This window comes from Cygnus atratus, chromosome 22 (genome assembly GCF_013377495.2).
Source record: "Cygnus atratus isolate AKBS03 ecotype Queensland, Australia chromosome 22, CAtr_DNAZoo_HiC_assembly, whole genome shotgun sequence".
NCBI lineage: Eukaryota > Metazoa > Chordata > Aves > Anseriformes > Anatidae > Cygnus > Cygnus atratus.
The window spans coordinates 2,107,832-2,123,755 of record NC_066383.1 but is presented as its reverse complement, the minus strand read 5'-3'; the positions used below and the strand labels follow the sequence as shown (position 1 = coordinate 2,123,755).

Here is a 15,924-nt window from a genome sequence, read left to right as displayed (position 1 = left end):
CCCGTTAAAGGTTTAGGAAATCAGGACAGGGAGCAGGATGGGACCTGCCACCATCCCAGGATATCTCCGTGCTGCACCAAGCGTGCTCCAAAAGCCAGGAATCTCATGAACTAATGGGGAAGGAGGGCTAAAGAGGAAAGAAGGAGTAATCTATAAGGAGCAATTTCCCTTGCTCCATTACAGCTGGGTTGTTCCTGGTGCTGAACAGGTTCCCAGCCAGGGACAGCGTGCTTCTGCCCATCTCCCAACGTTTGCCACCTCCGTACTCGTGGCAGTGGCCACTGGCTTTTGTGGGCTGAGACCTGTAAGATTTCCACTGACCACAGGGAAATATGGACGGGGAGACAAAATGGATCTGAAAGGGGGAAATCCAGGTGTTTAATGAAGTCACACTCCCCCCTGCCCCCAAAATGGACAGCGGGAGCTGGCTGCGTTATTTTATTCTCGTAGGGATTTCCCACAAGTCTGATTTAGCCCCCAGACCCCATTGCTTTATTCCAGCCTGAGCAAACCCCATGTGGCCCCAGCTGTTCAGGGCACGGAAACCTCCTGGGTTTGTCACTGCTGGAGCTTTCCCTGGGGCCCTAAATCCTCTGTCCCTGGCAAAGTAAAGGATGTGGGAACCACAGAGCCAAACGTCCTGGGGCACCTCCTGCCTTGCAGGCGCAAAGCCCTGGTGCTTTCCAGCCCTGTCCAGAGGAGCGATCAAAGGGACCCCCAGGAAACCAGGGGGAGGATGTGGCCCCCTCTGGCACCCCTCCGGGGCAATTCGCCCCGTGGCGGGGGGAAAAGCGGCTGCAAGACCCCAGCGGGGACAGGACCCTGCACCCCCCTGCTGCCGGCGCTGGCAGGATCAGGCCCCGGCCGCGGGCGGGCAGCGGCTGGGCCGAAGGGGTTAACGCTAGGAGAGTAACAGGCTGGAGTTGACACTTGGAGGCAGGCGGGGCTCCCGGCGCCTGATTGGCCTCAAACCCCATCCAAAAGTGCTTTTTTTTTTTTTTTTCTGCTTCTTCTTCTTTTTTTTTTTTTTTTTTTTCTCTCTTTCACTTCTCCTCCTCCCCCAGCCTCTGGCTGGCAGGGGAGGGGAGCGGGGAACAGCGAGAGATCAAAAATAAACCTCTTATGTCAAAGCCGGGGGGAGAAAGTATAAATACAGCGGGCTCCGCAGCCGGCGCGGAGCAGCCGTCGCGGGGCCGAGCAGCGGGAGCCCGGCGGGGCCGGGCCATGGGGCGGCGGGCGCTGCTGGCCGGCCGGGCCCCGCTCCACCTGCTGCTGCTGTGCCACGCCTGGGCGCTGCCTCCGCCGCCCCGCGAGGCTCAGCCTCCGCCGGCCCGGGAGGCTCAGCCGGTGCTGCCCGCCCGCCTGCCCGCCCCGTCGGGGCAGCTGGCGCTGCGGCTGGCCGCCTTCGGGCGCGCCGTCGTGCTTCGCCTCCGGCCCGACGCCTCCTTCCTCGCCCCTCGCCTGCGCCTGCAGCGTTTGGGAGGAGGCCGGAGGCCGCCGGGCCGGGCCTCGCCCCGCCGGGGCTGCTTCTACGCGGGCACCGTCGAGGGGCGCCCCGATGCCCCCGCCGCGCTCAGCCGCTGCGGGCCGCCCGCCGGGCTCCGCGCCGCCTTCCTGCTCGACGGAGCGGCCTACGAGCTGCTGCCGCTCGGGACGCCCGCTCCCGGCCCTCCCTGGCGCCGCTTGCACCGCCTCCAGCGCCGCGCCGCCCCGACGGCCGCCCCGACGGCGGCCCGGCCCCGGCCCCCGGCAGCCGCCGGCCCCGCGGAGCCGCTCCGGAGGCCCCGGCGCTTCGTCTCCGAGGCGCGCTACGTGGAGACGCTGCTGGTGGCCGACGCCTCCATGGTGCGCTTCTACGGGGAGGACGTGGAGGTAAGGGCTGGAGCTGGCCCCCGTCCCCATCCCCGTCCCCATCCCCGTCCCCATCCCCGTCCCCATCCCCGTCCCCATCCCCGTCCCCATCCCCGTCCCCATCCCCGTCCCCATCCCCGTCCCCATCCCCGTCCCCCCTGCTGCCTCTGTCCCTTCCTTTCTCCATCCCCGCCACTTCTCCGTCCCTCCTGCCCCCATCCCTCTGTGTCCCCCCCCAGCCCCTCCTCGCTCCCCGGTGTCCCTACCCGTGCCGTGTCCCGCTCCCACCCACCCCCCTGTAGCCCCTAAGGCACGGAGGAGCGCCCAGCACGGTGGGGAGCCCATATACCCCCCACCCAATGCTGCACCCCAGGGTCCTCGGGGGGCCTGGAGCCAGCAAGGGGTGGCCCCTTCCCACCCCGGAGCCTGGTGGGGCAGGGACAGGCAGGGACAGCCGGCGGTGGGCTGGGGACCTGCGCCCTGTCCCCACTCTTGCTTACTATGGAGGAGCCAAAAGTCCCTGGGCAAAGGCTGCAGGGGGCTCAGTTGGTGTTGGGGACCCTTTCCAGAGCCGGCACCCACCCCATATATCCGCCTAGGCTGTGTACTGCAGTGTCCCTTGTGTCCGGTGTCCCCATCCCTCTCTGTAGGGACAGAGCCATGCTGCAAAGGGCCAGGCAGCAAACAGCACAGTAACTGCCCCGCTCCCGAGCCACCTGTTAGCAGCCCAGCAGATGCACTGTGCTGCCCTTTCCCCACGCCGCTGCTGCCAGAAACATTCCCTGCGTGGACGCGCTGCCCCCGGCCAGGCACCGCGGAGACCCCCGCAGCGGGACAGGGTGGGGACGTGACCCCCTGGTGCCGGGGAGCTCGAGCCCAGGAAACGCCAGTGCAACTGCAAATGTGATAAGGACAGGGCTAATCCCTTGGGTCTGGTGTGCACTTCTCATCGCGGAGGGGCTCTCGGCAGCACCAGTCGCTGATTTTGGGGACCTCCTCCCAGTGCCTCAGTTTCCCCAGCTCTTGCATGGGGGAATCTCCCCAGCGTTGTCCTGTGCCGTGCCCCGCTTCCCTGCACGTGCTGCCCTGCTCCTGGCAGGGAAGGCTTGTTTGGGTCCCCGGGTCCAAATCCAGGCTGGCACGGTCTGAAATCCCTGGGGCTTTGCAAGTGACAGGCGTGCACCGAAAGTGCTCGTCCTCTGCTGTGGCTGGCGGGGTACAGGGCTGGTGGAGGAGCCCTTGGAGCTTGGTATGGGTGCCTGAAACCTGTGTGGCTTTGCCACTTCTGCCCGCTTTGTCCTTTTTTCTGTCAGCTCCGTCCAGCTTCCCCACTCCTAATAAAGCAGTGATTTAATTCCAGCCCTGCTCAGGCAGTGCCTGACCTTGAGAAATGCTGAGCCCCGGTGCTCCAGCTGATTTCAGCTGTTGTTCCGGGTGTTCAGCATCATTCAGGCTTCGCCCTTTGCTTGCTTTTGCTCGCGTAGCCCCGAGCAGGGCTGGCAGGAGCTCCAGAGGGCTCAGTCTCCAGATAGCAGGGGATCGAGGAGCAATGGGTGCTGCACTTGGAGACAGCCCCCCAGAGCTTTCAGCAGGCAGAACAGTTTTGCAGTGGAGCAACCCAAACCTTTAAGCAACAGGCAAATAAATGGTAGTGCAAATGACTCTTCCAGTAGTGTGAAAGCGGTCCCAGATTCCCCCAAAGGACAGGAAAAATAGCATTTTGCATCTTCCTTCTGCAGCCAGGTGGGCACAGGAAGATTTTAAAGCGGCACCCAGGGGTCTGCAACCTGCTACAGCTAAGCTGATAGATTTTGGGGTGGGAATCCTGATAATGCCCAGCTTGAGATAGAGAAAAAATAACACCCCTGTGGGCACATCAGTGCCGTGGCAGCTCTTGAAGGTCTTGAAGGCAGAAGGCTGCTGAGCTGCAAGGGGCTGAAATGCTGGAACTGTGCCCTTGCTTTGCTGGGAGATCCCTGGAGCATGAGCGATGCTGCAGGGCAGATGCATGGCAGCTCCCCCCTTAATTACCTTAATAATTAGTTTCCAGTCTGCTCGGCTCCTATTTTACTGTCTCCTCTTTGTCCCGAAGAGGAGTATCTTTGCAGCATCTCTCAGGGTGTTTCCTGATGGAAAGGAAGCTTTTAGAGATCTCACTTAGGATGAACAGGGCAATAACATTTAAGTACTTGGGAGAAAACTTCAGCCAGCTCTTGTGGCAGCTTCTGCACTTAGAGCGTTTTCCCCTCCAAGCGTAGCAGTAAAAAGCAGCCAACAAACACCTGCTCTATTTCTGTCTTTTGATCTCAGCAACACAAATACAGGGAGAAACTCCCAACTCGGAGACCAAATAGCCTGCTTGCTTCTCCCTAAGGACCTAGGTTTTGGGAGCCAAAAAAGTGATGGCTCCCTTGTGCCAGTGGGCTCTCACAAGGAGATGCCCGGGCAGCTGCAACGTTGAGTCAGAAGAAGCCATATTTACATAGTGACTTTTCTTCCCGTAACCACACTTTAATTACTAAATATTTATTGAAGGCCACAAGCATTGTTTGTATTTCCAGTTACTTTCTTGCATAAGCTGCAAGAGATCAAGCAGAAGATAGTCACCATGAGATGTATTCAAGCATTGCAAATTATAATCAATGTCATGCTGTTATTAGGGAAATGCTATTAGTGATTTATTTTTAATCAATCTGTGCCATGGATTGAGCCATTATAATTCAGCTGTTAACCCAATTTAGATAACAAGAGCTTAATTCTGCTTCCATCAATGCTCATGTAAACCGGGAGGAAATTATGAAGTGAGAGCGAAACCAGGCCTGGGATTTGGGGATTCAATCCTTCTTCTGGGTTGATGACTGCAGGAGATGGGGGGCTTGGGGGTGCATCAGCAGCAGGGCAGTGCTGGGCTCTACCACCTGTGAGCACCCAGCAGGTCGTGGAAGACTTTATGGGATGTGAGCGGTGGTGAACAGAAAGTGCTCCCCTATATAGAGAAGGGCGCGAGGCCCCAGCATGGATGCAGAAATTATTCTTTGTGTTTTTCCTGCAGAGAACCCAAGATGATTTTTGAAGGGGGGGAGACTATGTATCCCTAGCAGAATTAAGTGGGGTTCTTGATTACGGAAAAATGAGGCAGGAGATGGTGCAGGGCTTAATTCCTCTGATGTGCTGAAGGCTGCGCACCATGCAGGCAGCACTTGGAGCGGTGCTCAGCAATGCCCAGGGTCTGTCTGCGACCCCAAAAGCAGCAGGCAGCCACAGAAACTGGCCACAACATCCCCAGCCAGTTGGCAGCAGAACGAGATCTCTGCAGTGGGATTTCTGTCCCCAAGAGACCAGGGATGAGACGCATTTCTAAGCCTTCCTCAGCAAATGGGTTGGCTGCTGTCCGCTTTTCTTTCCCTCTTCAATGATGCAAGGAGCCTGTATCCCTTGTCTCCAAGAGCTGGCACGTGAAGGCAGTGACCAAGGACCACAGCAAAATGAGGCTGGGCTGATTAAGCCGGGATTCCTCTCCTGACTTTTGTGGTTTTTCCAGGCAGATTTATGAGGTTTTAGGAGTGCTGTTGCAATTCCTCCCCTCTAAGACCTGCTGGGTGCTGGAGTGTGTGGCCCCGTGCATGGCATGGGGCACTGCTGACCTGCACCCAGGCACTGCCAGGGTCCTGCTGCCACCTCTGATGCTCAGGCCAGCTGTCAGAGTGACCTGGAGGTAAAGCCAAAGCCACCCCAAGCCTCAGTTTCCCTTGTGTCCGGCTCTTAGGCTTGCTTATGATACTTTGCAGCTTGAGCCTTGGAGCTCACTTAATCCCTTGACAAAAGGAGCCAACCCCTCCTGAGCCGATCCCAAGGGATGGGATTAACAGGGATTTTTGCAAAGCAAAAGGGAACCTGCACCGATCCTGCCCTCCACCAGCACCGCCTGCGTTTCCCCAGACCTAGGTGCAAAGGGACGGAGGAGCCCCGGCACTCGGCTGCACGGGGCAGGAGGGGCGTGCACCCCCCGAGCATCCCCTTGGCAGATGTGCTGCTCTTCTCCTCTTGCCTCCTCCTCATAATGTTAAACAGCTGCCGAGCCTCAGCCCTGCTGCTGAGTGCTGATTATAAAGGGCTTCGGTATGAAAGGCACAGCACGAGGGGAGTCCTGTTCGGGCTGTCCCCTGCAGCCCCTCGGGGACGCGGTTCGCCCTCCGCTGGCCCATGCAGCAGTGCTGCCATGCCTCCGTATCCCTGGCCTGACAAGGGGCAGCTGCTTCTCTCGTGGGACAGCCCCAAATATCCGGCAAGGAGGGAAAAGAGGGGTGGGAGAGGAGGAAAATCAAGGGAGAAATGGGAAAGGGAGGGGGCAGCCAGGCATGGGTGAGGTGTGGCTGTCCCCCTTGCCCCCAGCTTGTCCCCCTGTTTCCCTTGGCTGCCACCACTGATTTTACAGGGCACCCAGGCAGATGTTTTGGGAGGCAGGCTGAAATGTGTTTTCACCAGTTGTTTTCAAAAGCTGGGCAGCCCTCACATCTGACCCTGTGTTTTCTTCCTTCCATCTGTCCGGTCTCCAGAAATCTCAGCGTTTTTCTTCTCTCCCCCTACAGAAATGCTGGCTTCTAGGGCGAAGGGAGGGGAGGGGAAAAAAAAAAAAGCAACCTTATGAACAAACAAACAAACCTACAGCCCTAGAGCAGGCCAAGCACAGCAGTTAGGCTCCACGGGTGTTTTTCCCCAGTGCAAGCTGGGGAGCGTGTCGGGGGGAGGCGAGCCGTGCCGGGGGCTGCACCCTGCCATCCTCCTGCATTGGGTGGGACCACAACATTAGATCATCATGTGCATACCACAGCAATAGTGTCGGTCTAAGCATGGTTTATCCTCCCCCCACCCCCCCCCCAGGTCCACCCCCCCAAAAAAAATTATAATAATTTTAAAAAACAGTTTGGGGATCTCTGCAGCCTTCAGCTTCCAAGTGCTTCCTTTGAAGATGAACGTAAGTAGAGATTTTGCAAGAGTCTGTATCAGAAAGCGCAATCCTTCAGCATTGGCAAGTTGCAATCACTCCAGTTCTCTGTGCTCCAACTTATTTATTTTTTTCATTGCTGAGCCTCTTTGCCGCACGTACTGCTTGCCGCTGGCAGTCCCGTGACCTGTAACCACGTCAGGCAGCTGCCTGGGTAAGGGCTGCGTTTTCTCCCCCAGGATCGAGTCCCCCGTGGGTCTAGATAAATAGTTTTCTCCTTGCGAAGTGGCTGCTGTGCAGTTTGCCCGAGCAGGGTTCTTCCTCCTCCCCAGGCACAGCAGCAATGCCGGTGGTGCACGTGTGCGGCTCGCTCAGGGCTTGGGTAGGAAATGGCAATGTCAGGGCTGGAGCAGGAAATGGCAGTGCTGCGGCAGGAGGAGTAACAGAGCTGTGGCATGGGCACTTTGGGGGCAAAAATGGTTGAATTTGGTCTTCTGGGGAGCAAAACGAGCCAGGCTGTAGAGACCCTTGTGCCACCTCTGCAGTGCAGGTGGAGCAGAGAAGGGATGCTCCCGCGATCCGTGGGGGCTGGCACCTCGAGGGGCTGGTTTTCCGGCTGTATTTACCAGCTGGACAGAAATCCTGCCAAGATCTCCGAGGGCGCAGGTTGGAAATCACAGCGGCACCTTGCAAGGAGACAGAAATCAGCCCACGAGCCCAAGCGTTCCCTCCTAGGTGGCTCATCCAGCCTCTTTGCAAAGGCATGGGGAGGATGCGAGGAGCGGGATTCAGCTCATCTGCAGTCGGTCGTTGGCCTAAAGAGCAAAGTCGGCCTCTCCTGAGCCCTGGGGACCCCGTAGCTCATTTTTAGCGCCAACTCCAAGCCCTTGGCCAAAGCAAGGAGGGATGCAGGTGGGCTGCTGCTCTCCCCAGAGCAGTTGGGGTCTTGCATTGGGCCACCCGAAACCCAGTGAGCTCCTGCATGGTCCAAGGAAGGGTATAAATAGACACCAGATGGTGGAACAAGTGAATTTGACCTTTTAATCTGTGCTAAATAGCCATTTGTTTGGTTCACTTTACATCTTTCCAGCTCTTTCTGGCGCTTTGTAGATGGAGGGCAGGCAGGCGGATGTTTTTCAAGCCACAGCGTTCCCACTACTGAAATAGTTTCTTGGCTGAGCATAGCCCCACAGTCATATCCTAGGGCTCTGAGAGCTCCCGGGTAAAAAATACAGACTGGTGAGAAACCTGAAAGGGGATGGACAGGGACAGGGCAGGATTTGCTCCAAGGTGCTGGATGATCCCGTGATTTTTAACACCTCTTATAGTGCTTGAGCAGGAATGATGACATTAAGGTTAGCTTCTGTGTCCCAGGCATGTTTTGTGGTGCACGTATTGACCTTAAGACTATTGTAGAGAGGAAAACCTCCCCGCAGTGCAGTTGGGGAAAAAGTTGCCCCTTTTTCTCGCATCGTCCCCTCAATGGCTGGCGATGCCGCGTGGTTTTACACGAGCACTCTGGATGCAAAGGAAATTGGAGGCTGTGGACCTGCAAAGCATCCTTCTAGGTCCTCCCAGGGGTAATTTTAGGAAGGCTTTGTGCTATTTTTAGGTAGGTTCCCAATGGACTTCCCCATGGGATAAACAGTTCCCCTGTCCCCTGGAGCAAGTGGCTGCGCTCGCAGGGACCTCGTCTGCGTTTCTGGCCTCGGCGGTGACTTCTCTGTGACATTCGCTGCGTGTTTTGGCCCGGGACATGAGTCACACATGAGGGGCTCCCGCCGGCTCCGTGGGCTGATGGTGCCATGGCGGGGCGACCCGTCTGAGGCCGGGAGAAGCCACTTTCTCTTTCCCAACACTCGCGTGTTGTGTAATAGCTGCATTTTTTTCCCCTGACTCCGGGTCTGTGAACGGGTGCCAAGCAGAAGAGGAATGTCGATGCTCCGATAAGATGTTTACATCAGCCTAAACGTTGCTGGCGCACTTGACATATGAAGTAACCGCCGGCTGTCCCAGCCGCCGAGCAGAGGATGCTGCTGGGAGAAGCCCTGGGGTGAGAGCGAGCCCCATTCACGAGCAGGGACCGCGGTGGGAAGGAGCCGCACGTGGCTCGGACGCGTGGGCCAAGGCCAGAGAACACGTTCAAGGAGTAATAGTGCCGAGTGTCATGGGCAGAAAGCGTGGTTTGTGGCTGGGGGCGTCGGGTTCGGGCCCCGCTGACCGGCACGGGCAGGAATTTTGCAGCAGCAGGAGGGAAATTTGCAGCAGCAGCAGCGGCTGTGCACGCACGGCGGCCCCTGCCCCGGGGAGACGAGGGCAGGGTTAATGCCCTGGGAATATGCAGGAGCACTGGTGAGGACACGTGAGGCTTTCCCAAAGGGTCCCTGGGTGCAAAGTGTTCATGGCATGTGACAGGCAGAGGCTGGAGAAGGGGACAAGGCAATGACCACAGGGTGGGATCGTCCTGCCCATAACCTGCCGCGTCCTTCCCGCTGGCACAAGGTGCACAGCACCGCGTACCAGGAAGGCAGCACCTCGTCCACCAGCCCAGGTGGTTGCATGACTCCATAGGGACATGGTAGGCTTCATAAACGGGTCTGATTTCTCATTTCCTAGCAAAACCCACAGTTGCCCCGAGCAGATGCGAGGTACATCACACACCCCTGTGGATGAGGTTTCACCAAGGCTTTTCCCATCCCTCTCCCTCCCTGCAGAACCACGTCCTGACCCTCATGTCCATGGCAGCCCGCATCTACAAGCACCCCAGCCTGAAGAACGCCATCAACCTGGTGGTGGTGAAGGTGCTGGTGGTGGACGACGAGGCGGCGGGGCCAGAGGTGTCCGACAACGGCGGCCTCACCCTGCGCAACTTCTGCAGCTGGCAGCAGCAGTTCAATCCCCTGAGCGACCGGCACCCCGAGCACTACGACACCGCCATCCTGCTCACCAGACAGGTCTGCAGGGACCCCTGGCACGGGCTGGGGGAAGATGAGGCATCGAGGTGGCCCTGGAGGGAGAGGAGAGCATGGGATGGAGCTGCCGGTGGGGATGAGCCGAGCAGATTGTGGGTTGGTGCTTTCTGGGCACCAAGTTTTGGGTTTCCCTGTCCTCACCCTCTTGGTGCTGCCTTCTGACAGGATTTCTGCGGGCACCAGAGCTGCGACACGCTGGGGGTGGCGGATATCGGCACCATGTGCGACCGCAACAAAAGCTGCTCGGTGATCGAGGACGAGGGCCTGCAGGCAGCCTACACCCTGGCTCATGAACTGGGTAATGCACGGCCTCTGGTGTTTTTGCTGTTTTGTTTTTTGTGTGTGTTTTATGTTTTTTTCAGCCCAGCACTGGCATCTCCACTCTGGGTACCAGCTGCAAAGCCTGTCGTGGTACTGGGGGGGCTTCAGGCACCAGCAGGGGCTGGTTTATGTGAGCAAACATATTTACAAGTGCCAGAGCTGGTAGAAATGGGTGCCTTATTCTGGTGTAACTAAGCTGTGATGAGCTATGGCATGGGACCAGGAGCTTCTCACCCTTGTTTTGCTCCTAGAGATCTGCTAATTTGGGTTGTTTTCCCCAACATCTCATGCATCATTGCATTACAGCAAGCAAGCATTTTGTTTATTGCTTTGGATTTATGGAAGCAAATAGCATTTGCAGCTGTAGGAAATGGCAGGTAACTCACAGAGACACTCGCTGCTCCCCAGGCCACGTGCTCAGCATGCCCCACGACGACTCCAAGACCTGCGAGCGGCTCTTCGGGCCCCTCGGCAAGCACCACATGATGGCCCCGCTTTTTGTCCACCTGAACAAGAGCCAGCCGTGGTCACCTTGCAGCGCCATGTACCTCACCGAGTTCCTGGACGGCGGGCACGGTAAGGCTCGGCAGCGGTTTCCTTGATTGCTCAGGCTCTTTGCAAGCCCTGGAGAGGTTCGTGGGGTGGAGGGCGCTCAATCAGACCACAGGCTGAAGCTCTGGTCACCTTCTTGGTGCCACCCATGGTGTCAGGATGTCAGCCTAACGCTTGCACCTCCTTGCTGCTTCCAGGCGACTGCCTGCTCGATGCCCCGGCCAAAGCCCTCTCCCTGCCTGCCGAGCTGCCTGGCCGAGGGGCCCTCTACAGCCTGGACCAGCAGTGCCAGCAGATCTTCGGCAAGGACTTCCAGCACTGCCCCAACACCACGGAGGAGGACATCTGTGCCCAGCTGTGGTGCAGGACGGGCACCGGGGAGCCGCTGTGCCACACCAAGAACGGCAGCCTGCCCTGGGCCGACGGTACCCCCTGCAAGGGCAGTGGGCTCTGCTGGGATGGTGCCTGCCTGCCCCAGGACGCGCTCCAGCCCCAGGTACCGGCACAGCTCGGGGGGACGTGGGGCTGCCGGGCTGGGATGTGGATTTCTGGGGTTCCCAAACCCCCGTCCCACAGTCTCCGGGATCATATTGGGGTTTGCTGGGTTTATATTCTGGATATTTCCTCCAACAGCACTGTGCTTTTTTGCTGATTTGTGTTAGATGCGCACTGCTGCGCGTTCACCAGGCTCGTCCTAACCAGAGCGAGCAGCCAGCAGCTCTGCAATTAACTCTGATTAAACTGATGTATTTATTTTTTTTCCGGGGGGTATTAGCAGTGATTTCTGAGCCAGCCAACAAAGCGCAAACTTCCAGCATGCGAACTCGTGGAAGCCGGCAGCAACTTCACGCAAAGCATGTGCTTAAGTGCTTTGCTGGACCAGGGCCCCGCTTAGCAGCACGGGGAGAGGAGCTGGGGGCGGACGAGGGGAATTTTTGTGCCTCTTCCACCCTCTCAGCCCCCTGTGGCCTCTTGCAGCCGGCAGTGGATGGTGACTGGGGCCTGTGGAGCCCCTGGGGCGCCTGCTCGCGGACGTGCGGCGGCGGCGTGCAGTTCTCCCACCGCCACTGCGACCGGCCCCGGCCCCAGCACGGCGGCAGGTACTGCGAGGGGCAGCGCACCCGCTACCAGTCGTGTCACACCGACGAGTGCCCGCAGGATGGTAAGCCACTCATCTGCTCATCCACTCCCCTCTCTGTTTCTCCAGCATCCTGTGATTGCTCTGCAGTCCGTCGGAGGCAGTTTTGGGCAAAAGCCGTCTGCTGGGGGCTGTGATCCCTCCGGTCGGGTGGGAGGCATGCAGCGTCCCTCCTCCGTGTGCTCCCTGAGTGCTCCCCCCATCCTCGGGTCTCTCCTGTGTCTCCGCGATGGCAGAGGAGGATAATGGTTCCTGCCTCCCAGCCCGGGGCTTTGGGGTCACATTTTTGCCTTTCCTTCCAGGCAAGAGCTTTCGTGAGCAGCAGTGCGAGAAGTACAACAGCTACAACTTCACTGACCTGGACGGGAACCGACTGGAGTGGGTCCCCAAGTACGCCGGGGTGTCCCCCCGGGACCGCTGCAAGCTCTTTTGCCGAGCCAGGGGGAGGAGCGAATTTAAAGTCTTTGAGGCCAAAGTAAGGTGTCTCGTGATGGCAATTCCTAACACCCATCCCTACCCTGAGTCAGAGCAAGTCCCTGCAGGCAGCCGTGCCCTGACTGCTCCTCCTCGCCTTCTCCTCCCCAGGTGATCGACGGGACGCTGTGTGGTCCGGAGACCCTCTCCATCTGCGTGCACGGGCAGTGCATCAAGGCCGGCTGCGATCACGTCGTCGGGTCCTCCAAGAAGCTGGACAAATGCGGGGTGTGCGGCGGCAACGGCTCGACTTGCAGGAAAATATCCGGCTCGCTCAACAGATCCAAGTAAGGCTCAGGGGAGAGCGGGTCCGCAGAGAGGGGCTGGGGGAGAAGAGCAGCGCCAGGCTGTCGGAAGGGAGCAGAGATGCGTTTGTTCCTCTCGAGGCTGCGACTGGAAAAGCTGCTCTCGCTCCGCAGAGCTCCTGACCCAGCAACATCTGGCCGGGGAGCTTTGCTCGCTCCGTCCCTCGCAGCCAGCCCCGGAGCGCTGGGCAGATGTTCACAAAAGCCCAGCGTCTGCGTAAGCGCTTCCTACGCTCGCCACAGAGGAAACGAGACCAGGCCCGGGCTTATCAAAGAGCAGAGGCAGCGTTTCCACGGCCGGGCTCCTGCCTGGCTCCCCTGCCCCTACCCCTGGTCCCCACCCCTGGTTCTGGGGTGTCTCTGCATGGAGCAGGGGGTGCTGTGCAGGACCTGGCTTACGGTGCTGGCTCTGGAAGCTGCCGTGATGCAGAAGGGTAAATTGGATATTTGGGGCTTTGTGTGTTTTGCTCTCAAGCAGCAAAACCAGAGTGGGCCTGTTTCTGCTTCTCACTGCTGGGAAACATCATGATGTTTAGGAAATCATTCCCCTTCATTCCATTCTGTTGCTGGACCGGGAATATTGGGAATCCTCCAAAGCTATGTAAAGACGTTTTGCTTTCTGCACCCGAAGCATTGCACCCAGCTGTGGACTGCGTCTGCGGACTCAAAGAGCCACCGGGGTTTGCAGCCCTGCAGATGCAGGCTGAGCTCATCCCCAGACTCCAGGGCTTTGCTGCCTTTACTCTGTGGCAGTGTTCTGCAGGGGGAGCTTATCTCCTAAAACCATAGCTGGTGCTGACACCCCATATGAGAATAAAGCCGTCGCCCTGAGGAGTTTACAATAGGAATTGTTCCGCAGTGCAGGGAGCCTGTTTGAGGCACATTTTGAGGGCTGATTCAGGATATAAATAGCTCAGCTTCTCCCTGGCTTGGGGTGAGGTTTGGTCCCAGGACGTGGGCTTTGAGGCAGCTGCTTCCCTCGCCCAAGATGCTTTGTCAGGAGCCGGAGTTAATGTGTCCCACGGAGGCTTTGCTGAACAGATAGCAACAAAAGCCCAGTACATCCCATTCCATGTGGCGAGGTGACTCACGCAGTCAAATTAGATTTCCTAAATGGTTTCCTTCCAGGGAGCCAGATGAATGGAGCTTCCATTCTCCTATGAATTGTTTGTGGTTGACTAAGGAGAGATTAGCGTGGTAGCTACGGCCAAGAAGAGATCCCATTAAGATCAGGGTTATGGAGGCCAGGGCGACTGAGAGCAGGGTTTGACCCAAAGGCTTTGCTCCAAAATACTCCAACCGTAATTACCGACCGCAGCATCAACCTGGGGAATGCACACGAGACCCCTGCCGGCCCCGTGGCACGGGGTGGCACTTTTGGCATGGCTGCCAGTCGGCGTTACAGCACTGCAGGCGCTGGCGCGGGTATTTTTTGCTGCCCCAGTTCTTGCTGCCTTCTAGAAAAGGCTTTCCAGTTCACACCAAGCCATCTGCAGCCTGCGATGGCTGTGCTGGTAACTGTTTGGCTCCTGATCTGTTTTTGGCAGCGACATCTGGCCCCCGGACCCACCCTGTGATGCGCCCACCTCTCCCCTGCCCCACTGCGCCTTCAGCAGCGACAAAGTCACCAGGCACATCTGGGCTTTTGGTGCCAAATGCTGCGGCCGTTTCAAACGAAAGAGAGTGCGGGCAACATGAAAGTAACCGGAATTTCCTCCTGAGGATGATCACTGTGATAATTCCTTTGATTGCGTTGCTCGTTTTTGCATGTAATTTAGGGATTTCTTCCAGCCTGGTGCACATCTGGCACAGCCGCAGTGCTCTGGGATACTGAGAGACAGCTTCAGAACCGTGATCCCTCTTGGAAAATGTTATCCCCTGCACGGGACTCCTCTCAACAGGCCAAGAAAATAACCGCGTCCCTTTGCCCCACGCAGGTACGGCTACAACGACATCGTCACCATCCCCGCCGGGGCCACCAACATCGACATCAAGCAGCGCAGCCACCGCGGGGTCCGTCACGACGGGAACTACCTGGCCCTGAGGACCCTGGAGGGCAAGTACCTGCTGAACGGCGACTTTGCCATCTCGGCCATGGAGCAGGACATCCTCGTTAAGGGGACCATCCTGAAGTACAGCGGCTCCATGACGACCTTGGAGAGGCTGCAGAGCTTCCGGCAGCTCCCCGAGCCGCTGACCGTCCAGCTGCTGACCATCGCCAGCGAGGTCTTCCCACCCAAGGTCAAGTACACCTTCTTCATCCCCAAGGACGTCCCCTTCAGCAAGCAGAAGGGCAAAGAGAAGAAATCGGCCAACGTCATCCGCCCGATGCTCACCTCCCAGTGGGTCCTGGGCGACTGGTCCGAGTGCTCCAAGACCTGTGGCTCGGGCTGGCAGAGGCGGACGGTGGACTGCCGGGACGTTGAGGGCCAACCTTCCTCCACCTGCGACCGAGCCCTCAAGCCAGAGGACATCAAGCCCTGCGGCGACGTCCCCTGCCCGCTCTGGCGCCTGGGCCCTTGGTCCCCCTGCTCCCAGACGTGCGGCGAGGGCGTGCGGACGCGCAACGCCTCCTGCATCCACTACACCGGCACCATCATCGCCCCGGAGAAATGCGGCTCCCCGGGGCCACCGCCGGCCACCGCCGCCTGCCTGCTGCGGCAGTGCTGAGTGGGGACGGGATGGGATGGGGCGATGCTCCTGACCCCCGGGGATGGGGACACAGATGCCCTCAAGGACGATAGCCGCTGGTACCCCCGTAGTTCATCCCCCCCCATCAGCATCTACCTCAGAGGGGGGAATAACGGCAGCAAAAAGAGGAGGAATTGCTTCTTTTTTCCTTTCTGGCTGGCTGGGGCTGTGGGTTGAGGAGGGCTGGGGTGGGTGGTGCTGGTCTAGGATGTGATAAATTTGGGGTTTCTTTCCAAAAGCGCCGCTGCGCGGGACAGGTCGGGTCGGGTCGCTGTCCCCGCCATGCAGCAGTGTGGGTGTCTGAGCACAAGGAGCGTTTTATCAGCTGTGGTTTCAGCTGGAGATAACTCCCTCGTTTGGCTGGAAGAGGGAATGAGCTGAGGGCTGGGCTAATCAGTTGTGGCAGCTTCTGCTGGATTTATCATCCAGGCGGTGACAAACCTCTGCCTCCAAACATCCCCAGCACCCGCCGTTGTTCCCTGAGCCGCAGCCCCACCAGGAATTCTTGTCTCGACGCCTCCATTTCCCCAGCTCTAAAACCAAGGCTTAATTACACCCGATCCCACTTGCAGGGTTGCCACAAGGATTAATTAAAGCTTCTGCAGTGCTCTGGCTGTGAAATGCCTATTGCTGTACCCCATTCCCCTCTGGAAGGGCCACTTGGCTGTGCCACCA

The 15,924-nt window shown here is 58.4% G+C and overlaps 1 protein-coding gene across 1 annotated transcript; it reads left to right on the top strand.

Annotated features, from left to right (window-relative positions):
* The first annotated feature begins 1,224 nt into the window (after positions 1-1,224).
* On the top strand, positions 1,225-15,263 carry ADAMTS8 (ADAM metallopeptidase with thrombospondin type 1 motif 8). The gene is made up of 9 exons (XM_035555769.1): positions 1,225-1,872; positions 9,511-9,750; positions 9,934-10,066; positions 10,498-10,665; positions 10,839-11,137; positions 11,620-11,803; positions 12,082-12,254; positions 12,365-12,540; positions 14,496-15,263. Exons 1-9 carry the CDS (start codon positions 1,225-1,227, stop codon positions 15,226-15,228), a joined length of 2,754 nt encoding a protein of 917 aa, XP_035411662.1. The 3' UTR covers positions 15,229-15,263.
* The last annotated feature ends 661 nt before the right edge of the window (positions 15,264-15,924 follow it).

Excerpts from the sequence above, each read along its gene's own strand:
- ADAMTS8 (XM_035555769.1), top strand. The coding sequence starts at position 1,225 with ATGGGGCGGCGGGCGCTGCTGGCCGGCCGGGCCCCGCTCCACCTGCTG. Across the intron at positions 10,666-10,838 it reads GTTCCTGGACGGCGGGCACG|GCGACTGCCTGCTCGATGCC; the intron begins GTAAGGCTCGGC and ends TGCTGCTTCCAG. Across the intron at positions 12,541-14,495 it reads GGCTCGCTCAACAGATCCAA|GTACGGCTACAACGACATCG; the intron begins GTAAGGCTCAGG and ends TGCCCCACGCAG.